Source organism: Microtus oregoni, unplaced genomic scaffold (genome assembly GCF_018167655.1).
Source record: "Microtus oregoni isolate MIOR12 unplaced genomic scaffold, Mior012 000031F_ref0000149, whole genome shotgun sequence".
Lineage (NCBI taxonomy): Eukaryota > Metazoa > Chordata > Mammalia > Rodentia > Cricetidae > Microtus > Microtus oregoni.
Window position 1 is genome coordinate 12478560 of NW_024543090.1, and position 19226 is coordinate 12497785.

Consider the following 19226-nt stretch of genomic DNA (forward strand, 5'->3'; position numbering starts at 1 on the left):
TGTCCAAAAAAATCACTATCATATTTAACACATTTCACTAAATGAGGAAGGGTTGAAATTTTGTTAAAATTATTTATATGTACATTAGTTATAGTCTTTTGATATGTAACAGGTTCAATGTAATTCTGGAGATTGAATATTTTGATAATTTAGAACATTTTAAATTATTTCTGAAAAATTTAAAAATTTGACCATTTCTTGTAAGACAACTATTAAAATTCATTCTTAAATATCTAGAGCAACATGAAGAATAACCTAAATGAATTTGTCAAGCTTCTAGAAAATTCATTCAAAAATTGCTCTAACAACAAAAAAATAATCTAGCTAGACACAATTCACAAGCCTTTTACTCATCCTTTGTAACAAGGCAACATTATTATTTTTACTTTATTCGGCTTTCTCCAAGATAATAAAAAGGAAACAGAAAAACTGGAAAAGAATAAAACAAAAGTAATAAAATGCACATTAATTAGCACTGGACATTATTTGGTACTTATTTTATTACCTTAATTCAAATAAAATCGTTATATAAAAAAACATAATGCTGATTTTCTCAATTATCTGAGTTTCAAGGTCTCAAATTGTTCTTCAAATTATTGTCTATTATTTCCATAAAATTATGAATTATAGTTTATGAGACAGTGGCCATGACTGTGCTTGCTAATTCTTTATATTTAAATATTTGATATAGTTAATAATATATAATAAATAATTTTGCAAAATTAAATCTTGGGAGTTATTTCATTGAAATACTAATATTTATTTGTAATTAAAAATTTAAATATAACCTCTGACATTTTGAATATTACAAAAATTATAATTTCCATAATAATGTACATCATAATAAATTATAGTACATCTCTTATATTTCAAAAGGTGGATTGAAATTCAGTGATAAAAAAATTACAAAAATAAGGTCAAAATAATATATATACAGCTTTTATTCTTTGAATATAGAAAAATACAACAAAATTTTAGAATAAAAAAAAAACATGTTAATGATTGTTATCGACCTGTTCAGGTTTTTCTGTCATGTTAGAAGTATTATGGCCACAAGGGTATTTATTATTATCTCAAATATTTTAGTTGTTGAAGACTTTGAAATATATGTTAAATTCTTTGAGGTAGCAGACTTCAGTTTTTCTATACTTGAAAAATACAGAAAACAATTTTATTCCAACAGTATTCATTTGTTAAATGCCATGGAACAACATACTAAAATAATAATGATTTTCTAAGAAGAGTAATTCATTTTAATGAATAACCTGACTATACCCCTTAAGTTCAGATTATTTTAATTATGTACATGCCATAACTCACATTCTATTTTTTCAATTCAGTGTGAATTGTGAACAATTTTGATATGCATTCTGAACTGTAACTGTAGCACATGTTGGCACACTAAAATAACTGTAAGATGTTTACTTACAGACACAGTTATACTTAATACATATATATTGCTACTAATAAAAATTAAAACAACCTTTTATACTCATTGCAAACTTTAGATACTTTGGTTCTCTCGAGTGAGGAATATTTTCTACTAAATTTTCTTTATTAAAATTGTGCTTGAGAGTAGATATGGGTCGATTTTCTTTCTTCTACATATTAACATCCAGTTATGCCAGTACCATTTGTCAAAGATTATTTTTTACATTGTATAATTTTAGCTTCTTTGTCAAAAATCAGGTGTTGATAGTGTGTGGATTAATATCTGGGTTTTTGATTTAATTCCATTGGTCAACCTGTCTGTTTTTATGCTAATACCAATTGTTTTTATTACTGTTGCTTTATTATAGAGCTTGATGTCAGAGATGGTGATGCATCGAGAGGTTCCTTTATTGTAGAGGATTGTTTTGGCTATCCTGGGCTTTATTTGTTTTTTTTTTGGTTTTTTTTTTTTTTGCTTTTTCATATAAAGTTGAGTATTGTTCTTTCAACGTCTGTAAATTATTGTTTTGGGATTTTGATGGGGATTGCCTAAATTGATAGATTGCTTTTGATAGGATTGCCAATTTTATTATGTTGATCATCCCTATCCAAGAGCATGGCAGAGAATTCCACACATGTAGGCAATGAAATATGATTGTATATACTGCCAGTTCCTCTCTCCAAGTATTCCAAGATGTCAATAAACATGGTCCTCTCCCAAAATTCAAGGCATCTTCTTAAATGTAATTAGTGGACCCATTAAGTGGAGAAGCATACAGTCATCCAGGGCAGCATGGACAAACTTCTAGTGAACCCTCCTTCAAAGAATGATTATCTCTCCAAAACGATGACAATCGCTCATAGCTCCACAGCAAAAGTTGGGGCCCAGAGAGCTCATCCCTGGTCCTTTCAAAATTGGAGGTGGCTTTCTCTTGTCTTATGCAAGAAACCTCAGCCTCTGAGCACTTAATGACTACAATAACCATGTACAGAAGAGAGTCTTTCACAATAGTATTCTGTATCCTCCAGCTCTTACATTATTTCTTCCTCCTCTTCCAAAATGTTCCCTTTGCATTGACTAAATATACTCCATTTAGGGATGAGAATTTGTGGTAGCATTCTCAGCAGCAAGACCAGTTACATATGTTTCCATTTACACTGCATACTGAAAAAAAATAAGCATCTCTGACAAAGTTTTCAAGTAACACAAATCTATGGGTATAAGCATAAATATTTAGAAATAACAATAAGTCCCACCCTAGTTTCCGTGACCTTTTAGATACTCACTTTAGGCTAGGGTTATAATACCAGGCTTGTACTCCCTACTGTAGAGTAGACCTTGGACCTTAAATTCAATAAGAAAAGAGTTGGTTAGCCAATAATAGCCAATTGTAGCAGTGGGTATATCTTGGTAAGTCAGTACTGCATCATTAAAGTCCAGTCAGATCCACATACTCTTTCTGTCCCAATAGTCTGAATAACAAACTTCCTACACTATGAAAGCTAGCAAGCAGGGAAGAAGTTTTCAATGAACCTACAAAGCAAACTACCTTTTTTTAATGTAGTAGAGATGTTTCAGATAAATTAAATACATTCAGGATATACTATTCCATGACCTTCACTTCTAATCATGATACCAACATTTAGAAAACTGAAATTGAAACATCATCTTATTTTTGTTATTGGAATACATGAATAAATGTTTCTGAAGTGGTAATCATGGAGACTGCATGAGTCTGTGCTAGGTCCTCTGTATACATTCTGTGGTTGTTTAGCTTGGAGTTTTAGGGGAACTCCTAACAATGGGAATGATGGCTGTCTCTGCCTCTTTCACCTACTCTGGACCATTTCTTCCTCTTGAGCTTCCTAATGAAGGCTTGATATGGGGACTTGTGCCTAGTCTTATCTATCTTGTTATACTGTGTCTGGTTGATATCCTTGAGAGGCCTGCTCTTTTCTGAAAGGAGATCAGAGGTGAGGGGCGATGGGGAGGAATGGGACAAGTGGAGTGAGTGGAGGCTGAAGACTAAATGTATTGTATTAGAGGAGAACAATCTATCTTGAAGGCAAGAAAAGTCAGAAGAGAAAATAAAAATAAAAAATCTATTTTGTGATCATTGTGGCTAAATTTTAAACGGGTATAAAAAGAACCCACTCTGAGAAGAACTGGAGGAGATAGAAAATGGTTGTTGTTTTTTCTAGAGGACCAGCCAAAGAGAGAGCTTAGTGATGGAATGTTGGATCTTCAATATTTGTTATTCTTGTGGCAATATAAATTTTCCCAGAAACTTCCCATTATACACTGAGCAATTTGACAGGAAGCAGGTTTTGAAAAAAAAAAAGAGCAAAACCACACATTCTCCTATCAGAATTATCATTCAGAAACAAAGAAAAACTACTAGGGTTTTTAAAGCTAATCCCCTAGACATTTGTAAATTCTAAATTGCCTAAAAGCATGTCACACTCAACACAAAATACAGTAACAAAAGTGATTGTATAAGAGAGCAGCTATGCTTATAAATCCTAGTGATTATTTAATGGCATGTGTCAAGTTTGCAAAAAAAAAAAAAACCCTAAAATAAAATAACTACCAGTTCATAAAATGAGAGAAATTGTAAGGAGTTAAAATTAATGAAAAGAACAATACAAAAATATAATAATGATGAAGATTGCTTAAAATGGATATAAAAATAAATTAATAATATTAGAAAGATAAAGGTGATGTTACAACAAAACCTTGAAGATCCAGAGCATCAATAGAGGCTTTGAATGTTTTGAAAACATATACTCCAATAAGTTAGAAAATTTTAAGTAGCTAAATCTGAAACTAATCTGATAGTACTCTGATACTACTAAATTTGAATGAGGAAGATATTTTGTTTTGTTTTGCTTTTGGTTTAGTTTAGTTTTGGGTTTTTTTTTTTTGACCTTTTATAACTTTAGTAAATGATTCAGTTTTCCTTCCTATTCTTCAAATTTGTCCAAAACATTCAAAGTTGCTGTACAGCATAAAGCCAGGTTGTGGGAATTATATAGAGATTGCCTTTGTACATTAGCATAATCTCCCTTTCCAAGAAGTTGGTCTTGGAAATTTTTCATAACTCTAGTCCTACATCATTGTTCAATGGCATTAGCCTCATCTTTTCACTAGGTCCTCCACTATAATCGAGGATCAGGCTCTAAGATTGATATAACCAAGTCTCTCGAGTCTTGAGAAATAATTATATTACAAGTTGACCACAAGTTTAGTATCTGTTTCACAAAAGGTGAATACAAACATGTGAGTCTATTGGTTTCTTGAATCTTCTTAAATCTAACATTTCCACAACATTCCAGTGAGTCCTTAAATAGTCTTGGGGATTTCTGTCATTTGGCTGTTCCTGTAATGTAACTGGATGAAAAAATAAAGTCGGTTATTTGGAAACCTTAAACTGTTCCTCTCTAACTTTATAATGCAATGCTAAGATTGGTTCTTCTTTAAATTCCTCTGTCTAGATTGACTATCTCTATGATCTGTTTTCATAAATTTTTCTAAGACCTGTATCTTGACACTCATATCAACTATCATTTGCTGTGGGAGCTCCTTCTGCTCCTTCAGCCAATAGCCTTTAAGATACCAGTTCATATGGGCATGGTCTCTTTTACTTTAAAAAACAGTGGTAGCCCCATCCCTTGCTTCTGGCTCTGCTTCTTGCTACTAGACTTTGTTTCTGGTCATGCAGAGGGTTGTTGTCTAGGACAGAGATCTCTAAGTTTTCTCCTTAATTAAATAATCCTTTTATTAATCATAATTCCAAACTGGTGTGGGATTGTTTTGTGACTTACAGCTACAATCATTTTTAGACATGAATCAAGAATTATCAAGAGGATAATTAGCATTATGTCAATCCCCCTTAAGTTGGCTATTCTTTCATTTAATATATTTAAATGTTCCAGTTTTAAAACATGCTTTATGTAATCATATGTTGACTGATGTTTCTGTTCTGCCCAGTTCCTGTAGTCGTTAAGTCCCAAGAAAATCACAGAGTTGTACATTAGTTATAAACTGATTGGCCCATTAGCACAGACTTCTTATTTACTCTTATAACTTATATTAGCCCATTATTCTTGTCTATATTAGCCACATGGCTCAGCACCATTTTTAGTGAGGCAGTCAAATCTTGCTTGTTCTCTGGTTGGGTCAGGGCTGCAGAGGAAAGGGCTTCCTTCTTCTCCAGAATTCGCCTGTTCTCTTTTACCTGCCTCTACTTTCTGTCTGGCTGTCCTGCCTATACTTCCTGCCTGGCTATGGTCCAATCAGTGATTATTTAAAATAAAATTGACAGAATACAGACCATGGTCCCACACCAATCATACAGAGACCTAACTCTATCATAATTGTGCTTCCCATTTTTAACATGGGAGAAAAAAAAAAAACCTCTTCGTTCTTTTGTTAAACAGTCCCTCTTTTTAAGAATTCCCCATTGTTTCACCAAATCTGACACCAATGATGATTCAGATGATTATGAAAGTTGAAATTGACTGCTGCTGTGTAGAGCAGTAGAAGCCCGAGTGGGTTTCAAAGCAGCTACCTAGTTTGGCAGCAGCCCAATGGGGTCCAGAAAAAGTTCACAATCTCCTGGAGATAAGAAACCAAAGAAGCAGCCATATGCTTGGGGGTGGGGATGTGTGAAAACAACTACCACCTGTGGTATTTGGAACTCAAACACTTGTGGAGTTTGCTTCAGAGAGGCTGTAGCATAATTATCCCAGACTTACTCAGAGGCTTAGGGAAAATAGAGCAAAGAACCTAGTCAGTGAGATTTTGACTCTGGAAGGAGCCCCTAAGTATAGCTCCAGCATGTGTCATTGGCTTCAGAGCCAAAGAAGTTTTTCTGGGAATTCATGCACCATATTGGGCACCAGATGTAACATGAATTCTAATTGGTTTTAGTAATTAAAAACTTCAAGCCAGATATAGGGGCAAATGCAGAAATATCAGGGAAGCAGAGCAGCCAGCTACTAGTTCTTACCTCTACCAAATCCTCAAATTGAAATGGGGTTTCCTATCTCTACAAAACCTCAGACTGAATCCTAAGCTCCTGTGTAGGTACAAAACATTGGAATCACCAAGAAAGGATGGACAATGAAGTATTTTCTCTGATTTTGTCAAATGCAAGTGGGCTAGACATTGTTGATGAATTATTACCTGTATATATTGTAGTTATTGCACTTACTGTGTATAGTTTTACCTATATTAGTTGTAACTTTTTAATTTTAGACAAAAAGGGAAAATGTGGTTATATTTTGTTTATACCTTAACAAATAAAACTTGCCTGAAGATCAGAGTGTGGAGCTAGCCACACTAGTTAGCCATAGAGGCCAGGCAGTGCTGTTATACACCTTTCATGCCAGCACTTGGGGGACAGAGCCAGATGGCTCTCTGTGAGTTCAAGTCCACCCCAGGCTACAAGAGATTGAATCGGTCTAAAAGGAAAATAGATCCAGATAGTGGTGGCTCACACCTTTGATTCCAGCACTAGGGAGGTAAATAGTGAAAGTAATGTGGATGAGCAGAGATAGAAATAGAAGGCAGAAGGAGATAGGAGCTCAGGATTCAGTCTAAGGTTTCATAGAGATGGCATTTAGTCTGAGGATTCCTAGAGACAGGAACGTACAATATGTTTGAGGATTCATTATAGGTAAGAACTAGTGATATCTGAGACCACTGTAGCCTTGGCCCCACCTTAAACTCAGAGAGAAAAGCCTCAGAGAACAGAGAGCAGCCTCCCCCCACCCTCAACCACCACCATGGCATCCATGACCACCAGAGCTTTGGTCCCACCCTACCTAAAGAGGTAACCAACTGGGTTCCCAGCTGGAGGGCATTACTCTAGGCTCTAGCCACTGTCAGAATACCCCATGCCCCACCCCCACACAGTAAAGCTCTGGAGACCTGGGAACAGGCTCTCCATACCCCCAACCACCCTCTACAGCATCTGAGATCACCGGAGCCTTGGACCTTACAACACTTGGAGAAGTGAGTATCTGAGTTTCTGACTGGATGTCCCTTCCTTCTATGTCCTACACCACATAGGCACATGCCATGCCATGCCATACCTCCACCCAGCAAACCCCTGGAGATCTAGAAACAAGCTCCCCACACCTCCAACCAACCCACATAGCAAATGTGACCACCAGACCCTTGACACTGAATGCACCTGGAGAGTTGAGTGCCTGGGACCCTAGTTAGAGAACACTACTCCTTAGGCCATAGCCCCCAGAAGCACATCTTGTGCCCTACCCACACCCAGTGAAGCCCCAGAAACCTGAGAGTAGCCTTCCCACATAAGCAACCATCTCCCATGGCATTTGTAACCACCAGAACCTTGTCCCCACCTACTCCTGGAGGAACTTCAGGGCCATATCAGTATCTGCCAGAGGCACAGAGCTGCCTGCACCTGGAGGAAGAGCAGTCACATAAGTCATAGGCCTACCTGCACCCACTGGAGAGATGATGCACATGTTAGTGTAAGAACACATGCACCACCGAAAATAAATGGCCCTACATCAGCAAGTCTTGAACAGTCCAAGGCAGATGAAGCAGAAGAAAGTGACCTTAAAAATAACCCCATGAAGATGACAGAGGCCCATAAAGAGGAAATGAAAAATTCCCTTAAAGAAGTGAAGGAAAATATAAACAAAAATTGAAAGCAATCAACAAATTTCTTAAAGAAACCAAAGAAAGTCAAGAAAAAAAAAACATTCAAAAGGTGAAGGAAGTAGTTCAAAACTTGAAAACTGAAATAGAGGCAATTAAAAAACACAAACTGAGGGAACTATGGAAATGGAAAATCTCGGTAAATGATCAGGAACTACAGATATAAGCATAAATAACAGAATACAAGGAATGGAAGGGAGAACTGCAAATATTGAAGATGTGATATAGGAAATATTGATTAAATTAATTCATTGGTTAAAGAAAATGCTAAATCCAACAATCTCTTAACACAATATATCCAGTAAATCTGTGATACCATGAAAAGACCAAACCTAAGAATAATAGGGATAGAAGGAGAAGACTTCCAGCTCAAAGGCACATAAAGATTATTCAAAAAATCATAGAAGAAAACTTTCCCAACCTAAAAAGGACATGGCTATGAAAGTATAAGAAGCTTACAGAACACTGAATAGACTGACCCAAAAAAAGTCCCCTTGCCACATAATAACCAAAATATTTAATATAAAATATAAAGAAATAATATAAAGAGCTGCAAAGAAAAAAGGGACAAGTAACGTATGAAGGCAGAACTATCAGAATTATACCTCACTTCTAAGTGGAAACCTGAAAGCCAGACGGTCCTAGATAGACGTTCTGCAGAGACTAAGAGGTCATAGATGCAAGTCCGGACTACTATACCCAGCAAAGCTTTCAATCACCATATATGTAGAAAATAAGATATTCCATGTCAAAACAAGATTTAAACAATACATATCCACAAATCCCACCCTACAAAAAGTACTAGAAAGAAAATTCCAGCCCAAAGAAGAAGAAAAACACAGGCAATAGATAATTTCACCCCAGCAAAACACAGAGAAAGAAAAGACACCTGCAATAACACCAACAACAAAACCTAAAATGACAGCCACAAAAAAATTACTAGTCATTAATATCTCTTAATATCAATGGTATCAATTCAACTACAAAAAGACACAGGCTAAGGGAATGGATATAAAAACAGGATCCATCCTCTTGATGCATACAAGAAACACACCTCAACTCCAAAGACAGATATTACCTCAGAGGAAAGAGTTTGAAAATGATTTTTTCTATGAAAGGCACCCGAGAAACTAGCTGGTGTAGCTATCAAATAGCTAAAAAATAAAGTAGACTCCCAACGAAAACTAATCAAAACAATGCAGAAGAACATTTCATATTTATCACAGGAAAAACTTCATGATGAGGAAGTCTTAATTCTGAACATATATGACCCAAATAAAAGCATATCCTCATTTGTAAAAGAAACATTACTAAAGCTTGCAAATAGTCTCTGAATATTCGGTAGGGTTTTTCTGAGGTTCCTATTTGTAGTTCTGGCCAGGATGTTATAAAAAAAAGTGCACCATTCAGCTAACCAAGTTGGAACCATCTTGAGCAGCTGGTACCCAAACAGGTCTTATAGTAGTGCTATCAGCATCATGACATCACACCAACCAGGTGGAATATTTGTGGCGGTGCCCCATCGTCTTCCTGGGAACTTCAAAGATTACTGCAGGAAAATTCATTGTTCATTGTGGAAACTTAAACCTTTTTTATACAGACATATATATTCAATGAAAGGTATGATATAGACGAAAATAGGTATGAAGAAATGTAAATTATTTTTCTAAATTTTTTCTTGCTGCTGTCCCATACCAGACAGCTCTGAACATGAGACAGAAATTCTGAGTATTTCTTTTAACAACATGTTTGGATGTAAAGAAGGGCAGAGCTCTTGTCCAACTCCATCTCCAAAACCAGCATTATATATCCACCCATGCGTGTGTGTGTGTGTGTGTGTGTGTGTATGTGTGTGTGTGTGTGTTTGTTTAAATGTATGTGTATAAGTTACATGAACTCACAAATAGTATTCCTTTTACTCAATGATCCTTAGTGGATAGTTATTTTTCCATCTGTCAATATTCAAACATCCAAGGACTCTTGAATTTTTGAAGATTAGTATTTTCCTGCAAAGATAAGAACAGAACCCTGCCCCAACCTTTATGAGATTTCCCTACCATCTGTATGATTGTCACCATTGGGGATGAGCTGTCATTTCTCATTTTCAAGAGGTTTCTCCTTTTCAAAGCGAACCTTTATTAATTTCAATGGTATCCGTAGTTTTTCTTCTCCTGTGGAAACGAGCAAAAACCATTCCCCTATGTAGCAAATCTACTGTCTTCGATTGTGAGGTCAACACATCCTTGAAATAAACCAGCTGATTTAATCCAGAAGACTTTTCTATTAGCCAATGTCTCTCTGAGCAGTTGTCCCTTTCTCATTAACATTAAGAAAATTCAAGGTTAATAAAGCATTATGTAATATATTTCTGGGGTATTTTCTTCCTCTATCTGTTTAACATATCCTTAATAGTTTAATTTGATCTTTCTATAACTGACTGACCTGTAGGATTGTGTGGTATACCTGTAATATGCTTTATATTATTATAAGCAAAAAACTGTTTCATTTTCTTAGATAATTATGCTGGACAATTATTTGTCCTTATTTGTGCAGGTATACCCATGATGGCCATAACTTCAAATAAATATGTGACTACTGAATCAGCCTTTTCTGAGCTTAAAGCAGTTGCCCACTGAGAACCTGAATAAGTGTCAATGATGTGGTGTACATATTTTAATTTTCCAAATTCTGCTAAGTGGAACATCCATCTGTCAGATTTCATTCCTTTGAGTACCTTTTGGGTTAGTCCCTGAAGGTAGAGGTGTTTGGTTATAGAAAGAGCAAGTAGGACACCCATTTATAATCTCCTTAACTTGTTGCCATGCAATAGAAAACTCTTTCTTTAAACCTTTGCTATTGACATCATGATTTTTATGAAACTCTGAGGCCTGCAACATGCTTCCAATCAATAATTGATCAATTTCTGCATTATCTTGTGCTAGAGGACCTAGCAGACCCATATGGATTTGGATGTGTGTTGTGCATATAGGGCAAAGCTTATTCCTGATTATTTCTTCCACCTGGATAAATAATGAAGTTAATTATGTATCATCTGGTATAAATTCAGAGGTTTAAATATGCAAGAAAACTCTTTCTGCATATTGTGAATCAGTAACTATATTAAAAGGTTCTTTAAAATCCCTTAGCACAAAATTCTTCCTTCTGGACAGAATTATAAGGGCTTTGTTCCACCTTACTTAAATCTTCTGATTTGTAACCTGTCTTCTTTGATTTCTTTGCATCAGTATAAAATATTTGGGTTCCAGTTGTTGGAGCATCACGTACAATTTGGGGAAGAATCTAAGAATTTCTCTCTATAAGATTAAGTCTATGGATTTTAGGATTATTCCTATTAATTTCTCCAAAAAAATTAGCACAAGCTCTTTGCCATGGTGCATTGTCTTCCCATAACTTTGTTTATTTTATCAATAATAAAAGGCACTATAATCTCTTCAGGGTCTGTACCTGCTAATTGATGAGGTCTCAATTTACATTTATAATTAATTCAGAGACTTTTTCTATGTAAGTTTTTAATTTTTTACTTGGTTTATGTAGATAAAAGATCTATTCTAAGATAATATCATTGCTCTGTAAGTTGGAGAAATTCTGGAAGGCAATATAACTAGAATACAAATAAGATTTGGATTCACTCTATCCACATGTGCCTCCTGTAGTTTCTCCTCAACAATGGTCAATCTCTTTTCTGCTTCTCTGGGACTATTAAGTCTTTATCACCATCTAAGGTTTTGTTTAAATGAATTATTAGATCAGGTATTATCTCAACAGCTGGTCATAGACTGGAAATGTCTTCTAACAATCTTTGAAAGTCATTAAGAGTCTGCAACTGCTCTCTCCTAATTTGTGCCATTTATGTTCTAATATTTTTATACCTATTTGATAACCTAGGTAATTGACAGAATCTTCTCCCTGTATTTTCAGGAGCAATTTGTAATCCACATTTTGGCAAAGCTTTCTTTACTTTTTTAAACATTATTTCTAAAGTATCTATGTTTGAATCAGCAAATGTCATCCATTCAATGGTAAGTTATAGACTTAGGAAACTGCTTACATATTATTTCTAATGGCTGACTTACAAAGTATTGGCACAGAGTGGGCCTATTGAGCATTCCTCATGGGAGGATGTTCCATTGATATCTTCTAGTAGGCTAATAATTTTTATAAGTAGACACTATAAAGGCAAATTTTCCTCTACCCTTTTCTTGTAAAGGTACAGTAAAGAAACAATCTTTCAAATCAATAACGATAAGAGGCCATTCTCTTTGCAATAGAGAAAGCAGAAGAATTTCAGATTGTGGAGGGCCCATAGGTTGAATTACCTTTTTGACAGCTCTTAAATCTGTGACCATTTTCCATTTACCAGATTTCTTTTTAACAACAAATACAGGAGATTTCCAAGGGCTGGTGATTCTTCAATTTGGTGAGCATCTAGTTGCTCTTGTACCAGCTGTTGTTCTAAAGCCTGCAGCTTTTCTTCAACTAGAGGCCATTGCTTAACTCATATTGGTTTCTCAGGTAACCATTTTAAAAGTAGGTATGTTGGTACCTCTAAAGTTGCTTAAAGGTACCTCTAGTTGCTTAATGTTCTTGTACAACCTGAATGGCTCGTGATCTTTGTGTATAGTACCTTATAATATCCTTCCCAAAATTATGAGTTCCTGTGACTGCAGGAATGTTAATCTGGATATTCCATAGTTGCAGCAGTTCATGAACCCTTAAATTTACTACAGTATTAGTAATAATATTAGCCATATGGCTAATACTGTAGTAAATTAAACTTAACTTCACTCTCTCACCCTCTGGCCCTATGCAATCAACACATCTCATGCTTTGTTTAACTTGAGATATGGTTCCAATTCCTGGTAATTAAACATCTACCTCTCGAAGAGGCCAATTTGGATGCCAAGATTCTTGAGTAATGATACTCACATCCATACCTGTGTCCATCAAACAAACAATTACAATACACTCTTAGCTTTGGTCTTTGATAATTTATAGAATTCTTCCAGAATATACGTTTCCTATTTCCTATCTGAATTTTTGATTTATCCTCCATGTTTATTCCAACATCCAGAACAGCATGCTCTTTTACAGAAAACTTAGTTTTTTTTTTTTTAATTTTCCTGGTGAGACATGTTCTCCACAGTGACTTGGAATGACTGGGACACTTTTGGTTTGGAAGCCTGAAAGCAGCCCCTCAAGGCATTTCCCAATGGTATCAGGTTGCCTTCTCTGTCTTTTGTTGATCTGCGTTCATTGGTCCAATGTCAGCCTTTGTCACACCTTCTACATATACCAGAAGGCTGAGTTCTACTATTCTTGCTATTCCTAGAGGAAACATTATACCTAGGAATGCCTGGTATACAGTACCTTCTCAGACATCCTATTCTTCTACAATTAAAACATTTGGCATTTTGATGTCCTCTCATTCCTTTGGAAATTACTTCTCCTACCCAAGATTCAGTATTATAGTCAAATGTCTCAATGATCATGGTATGAAGGATCCATTCATATATAATGAGTCACATGTACATATATGAACAAAAAAATTAAATTTGAAAACTTAGCAGTGTTCTAATATTTTGACTCCCAGTTTATATCTGCCACCATCACACAGAGTCACAGATAAGACTGATCTATGGAGCAATGTTAACTAGATTGCCTGTCATTTTGGCAGATCCTTGCCCTGCATTAGGGAACTGTATTCAACACAAGGCTTTAATTCTGGACCTATCTCACACTGTTCAGCACATAGCCACTATGAATATAAAAATGTATTCACTTTGATGATATAGATATAGTATCATATCTGGATAGCAGAAAATTTCACTTGGGCCTTAATGATCAAGTGAATAACTTTGAGAAATGGACTAATGTTGTCCATTCAGAGGCGATTACTAAAAGTGTCTCTCTAATTACACACATAGGTAGCACTTGGCTTTGTTCTTAACAGAGAAATCCCTAAGATGTAGCCAAGATAATTATAGTCTGGGTTCTCATCTTGTTCAGAACACAGAACAAGTCAATTCACCCCGGGGACAACTTCAGGCAGGGAATAAATGTCAGGCTTAGAAAAAGTTATTCAAAGAGACCATCTCTGGATGACATAGATGTTGACACAAGCTCACATCAGATGGACGAAAATATGATTTTGGAGAAAAATATGAGTTTGGTAAATCATCTCATCTTTATGACATTCTTCTTTAAGACCATTCTTGAAATATTTCTATGTATCTCTTTTATCAATTTTTGTTATATATGAACTTAAGCAAGTATGTCTTTTGTCTTCTGTAATTATAGCAGTCAATTATTGAGATTTTCTCTACCTCTCCTAATCCAACAGCAATTTCTGTGAATAAGCATCAGGGCACACACTACCAAAAGGGACACCCTCAATGTGTTAGTGTCTGCATCAGAAGATCATCATTTCTTATCTAATGATCAGTATAAGTACCAACCAGATTATGTTGCACAATAATTCTCCATGTCTTGACCAAATGCAGTATCATTTAATCATAGAGCATGGATAAAATCATTTTCATCCTAGAAATAGTTAATCTAATAGGAAAGTCATATGAGATTGGGCATAACTCTTGGTCATCTCAGAAATCAAATTAAAACAACCTACTTGCAAACAAGATGCTATGATCACCTACAGTACCATGGTAAGTCATGAGGAGCTACCATATCTACTAAAGTTCATAATTTTGACAATATCCACAAAGTTTACAAGAATACAAATATTGACACTATTACAGAGTTTATAACTTTTATAAAAACAATCTACATAGAAAAATCTTCTGAGAAAAAAAGTAAGCACTTAGTTTAAATGCTCATAAAATATAATACGGTGGTCCTTTATTATTTTTTTTATTCTTCTAAAAGCCAAAGATAAGAGGTTTCTGTCAGAATTGCCACCAATTGAAAGACAAGAATTACAGAACAAGCAACAGAATATTTTATTGAATCTTAATTGTTTAAAATACTTATAGCACCTCTGAGGGAAAAAAGGTAAGCATGAAATAGCTATTAGATTTCTCTAAAATAGTCAGCATGGCCAGTACATCCTTTGCATCTTTATAACACATAATTGCTGAATTGGTGTGTATCATCTTAGAGGAAATATAATCATTTAGTGTTTTAAACAAAGGTGGTTGTACATGTTCTCTCATACATACACATACATGCATATACTCATCTTAAATATAATGTTCAGCTGAACAATAAGATCCTTGCCTAAAAGCCTAAAACAGTAGAAACAATATGGTTTTAAGAATAAATGTACACAGCAAAAAACAATACCTATGTATTATTTGACTCCAGAAACTGTGTTTTCTTTTATACCTTCGCAACAGAGTATTAAATAGTGTTTTAAGTTTATAGGTAAAGAAATGTAAACAAATACATTTAGGATAAAACCATGCATTATATCAACTGCTAATGAGAAATCAATCAAATCTGACTCATTTAAAAATCTATGATTAGTGTAATAATTGTGTTAAATATTGTTGAATGTTAATAGATTAACATGAACATTTCTCCATGATTCTGAATAATAATATATAACTTAATATTAAAACTATTATATTTTATTAGTCAATTGCTTCCTAAGAATGTATATAGTCACCTTGTAGAAAATTTCTATCTTAAACACATGAAATAAATTCTATCACTCATATAAATTACATGGATGAATACAGAACTGGTTTTTGAACAGCTATGCAGGAAATTTTCAGTATGACAAGAAACTAATTTGGAGATAGAATTAAAATTATCAAAATTTCCATGGAACTTGAGCCTATTTAGTGTAATATCAACATTATTTTCTTTACTAAACTAGTAATCTCTAGAAGACATATATCTTTATTTGTAGCATATAAGACTCTTATTAATAATCATGCTTCTATACCACATGAATTTGTTATCCGATGTCTTTGTTTTCATCTGAACTCTACCCTTCTGAGTCTGCATTAAAAAATGGGAAGGTAAATATAACTCTGATGATAATGTGAGAGCTTTCATCTACCTCCTCTATTGCCTCACCTTAGTGATGTCAAATAATAAAAGAATAAGACATAAAATTTGAAAAGCACCAAGAGTATTACTGAAGATGGAAGAAGATGGACAAAACATTCCCACCATCCAACTTGAATATTTTCTGTTACAGAACAATATGAGCACTCTGTCAGTGCTTGCAAGTGAATAACTGCTGATGTTCACTGAAAGTTCAACTTTATATTCACCTAGGTTGACAATAGAAGACACCCTTTGCTTATGTGTTTAGTTAATTTATTTTCTTATTTCCAATAGTGTAAATGATTGTAGGTAAATGACAAAATGAAAAAGCAGATGATAGTTATATGAAAAAATATTTATGTCAGGAAACTAATATTTGAAAATCTATAAATTCTCAATATTAGTTAATAAAATTCAAGGTTAGCTTTTTTGTACTGCTAAAATTGAATTAATTTTCAGAGGTGAGGTTTGAATATGAGTTCTTTGGTTGTTTCTATTGCAAGTATTTTCAATAGTAGTGTGCTAATCAGTTTAGCTAAATAAATAAATTCTATGACAAATTTTATTAACAAACTTGTGATTCTTGGTTTTACATACCAAACTGTGTATTTCTTATGTAGTATTCTGTACAGATTACCTCCAACAATGTTTTTAATTCAATGATGTCACAGAAATAACTCTATTGATCATCAGTGGATTCAATATCCATGCCATAAAAACATGTTAAGATCTCATCAATTTTTTTTTAGGGAAATTAGATGTAATTCTTATCAGGTCGAAAGTTCAAATCTCATTACTATTATGAAGTGTGATGATTGGTGACGATACATTCAGAGCATGTTTTATTAGATTAATGGGGAGAAACTACCATCCAGTTGAAACCACACACATTTGTTAGGATTTCAAATTGCTGTTCTACATCCTCAACACACACCTATTGAGGAATTTCCTGATGGAGCATGTGGATAACAGTCACACCTGTGGCTTCTCTTCAAGTTTACATGCGGACAATGATGTTTCTCAAAGTTGGCAATGACATGTTTATATTGCATTTTTCTATTTTAAGTGTAGATGTTAGTTTCCAATGTGAAGGTCTGGCCAACTAGTTGAACCATTTTTCCACACCCCTCTAAATTGAACTTTCTTCCTCTTCAGGTTGCTTCTGAAGACACCCTGAATAAAATGGAGGGATGGAATCAGTCTGTGGTATCAGAATTTGTGCTTTTGGGACTTGCCCACTCGCAGAATCTTCAACTCTTTCTCTTCATGATGTTTTTGATGATTTATGTGCTCGCTCTATCTGGAAATAGTATTGTCATGTTCTTAATTGCCACTGACCATAATCTCCATTCTCCCATGTACTTCTTTTTGGCCAACTTGTCCTTTGTTGATATGTGGCTTTCCTCAGTCACAACTCCTAAGATGATCGCAGATTTTCTCAGGGAACCAAAGATCATTTCATTTGCAGGTTGCATGTGTCAGGTCTTCTTTGACCATTGTGTTGGTGCAGTTGAGATGATGATGTTGGTGGTAATGGCTTACGACCGCTATGTGGCCATATGCAAACCACTTCACTACTTCACTATTATGAACCTAAAAAGATGCACTGCATTGGTATTGACTTCCTGGACCATTTCTATCGTGCACGCCATGAGTCAGCTTTTGGCAGTTGTGCATCTACCTCTCTGTGGCCACATGGAAATTGATAGTTTCTTCTGTGACATACCACTGATAATCAAGTTATCCTGCACGGATTACCATGATTTGGATATTTACATGAATGCTAACTGTGGGGTTGTAGTTGTAAGCTGCTTCATTCTGTTGCTCATATCCTACACATATATCCTTATCACTGTTTGCCAGAGCTCTAAAGCTGGTGCATCTAAGGCTCTGTCCACCTGTAGTGCCCACATCACAGTGGTGATGATCTTTTTTGTTCCTTGCATCTTTATCTATGTGTGGCCACTCAATATCATTTGGTTGGACAAATTCCTTGCTGTATTTTATACTCTTATTGCACCTCTTCTGAATCCAGCTATTTATACACTGAGAAATAAAGAAATGAAAAATGCTATAAAGAAATTAAAAAGCTATTTCAGAAAGCACAAGGAAAATACTTAATGCCAAGAAAACTCACTGTAAATATTTCAAATTAAAAATTAACTGAAATTAGTACAGATTGATAAACTTGGAATTTAGTTTGTATGCACAATCAGTTAATATATTCTGACATGTAATAAGCCCAATATAATTTAGAGATATAATATTTCAATCATATAGAAAAATGTAAATTATTTCTGGTTGATTTTTAAGATGGCTCTTCCTTGTGAGAAAGCTATTCAATTGATTCTTGTATTTTCAGTAATATTTTTAAAAGAGCATAAATGTATTTCTTGGGCTGAAAAGAAACATTTGTTTTGTAAAATTTACTTAAATATTGTTCAAAAAGTATCAAAAATATATTCTTTTATTAATACATCCAGAAACCTTTTATTCACTTCTTCAAAAAAGGCAAAATTATTATTTTTATCACATTCGAAAACAATAAAGAGGGAATAGAAAATGTGTAACAAATAAATCTAAGGTTATAAACTACATACAAATAGCAGTGGACTTTATTTAGTTTAACTCTTATTACCTTAATGACAATGAAATACTTGTAAAAAACAAACCTAATGCTGTTTTTTCTCAATTATCTGAGTTTAAAGATTAAAATTTATTTTTTAAGTTATGGCTTATTGTTTCAAGAAAAATCACAAACTATAATCTTTCTGACACAGTGACCATTACCCTCCTTGCTAATTCTTTATTACTTAAAAAATACTGATCCAAATTCCCACTCCTTTCCCTTCTCCCACTCCCCTCCAACTCCCTCCACAGATTCTCCTACCCCACCCCCTCCAATGCTAAGAGAGGGCAATGCCCCCTGCCCTGTGGAAAGTCCAAGGCACTCCCTACTACATCTAGGTTGAGCAGGGTTTACATCCAAAGAGAATAGGATCGCAAGAAGCCAGTACATGCAGTAGAGACAAATTCCAGTGTCACTATCAGTGGCCCCTCA

General features: G+C 34.7%; 1 protein-coding gene across 1 annotated transcript; it reads left to right on the top strand.

The window, feature by feature from the left end:
- Positions 1-17344: 17344 nt before the first annotated feature.
- LOC121465784 (olfactory receptor 4K3-like) lies at positions 17345-18286 on the top strand. Its single transcript, XM_041679177.1, has one exon. It carries the CDS (start codon positions 17348-17350, stop codon positions 18284-18286), a length of 939 nt encoding a protein of 312 aa, XP_041535111.1. The 5' UTR covers positions 17345-17347.
- The last annotated feature ends 940 nt before the right edge of the window (positions 18287-19226 follow it).

Coding starts and splice junctions, on each gene's coding strand:
- LOC121465784 (XM_041679177.1), top strand. CDS start 17,348: ATGGAGGGATGGAATCAGTCTGTGGTATCAGAATTTGTGCTTTTGGGA.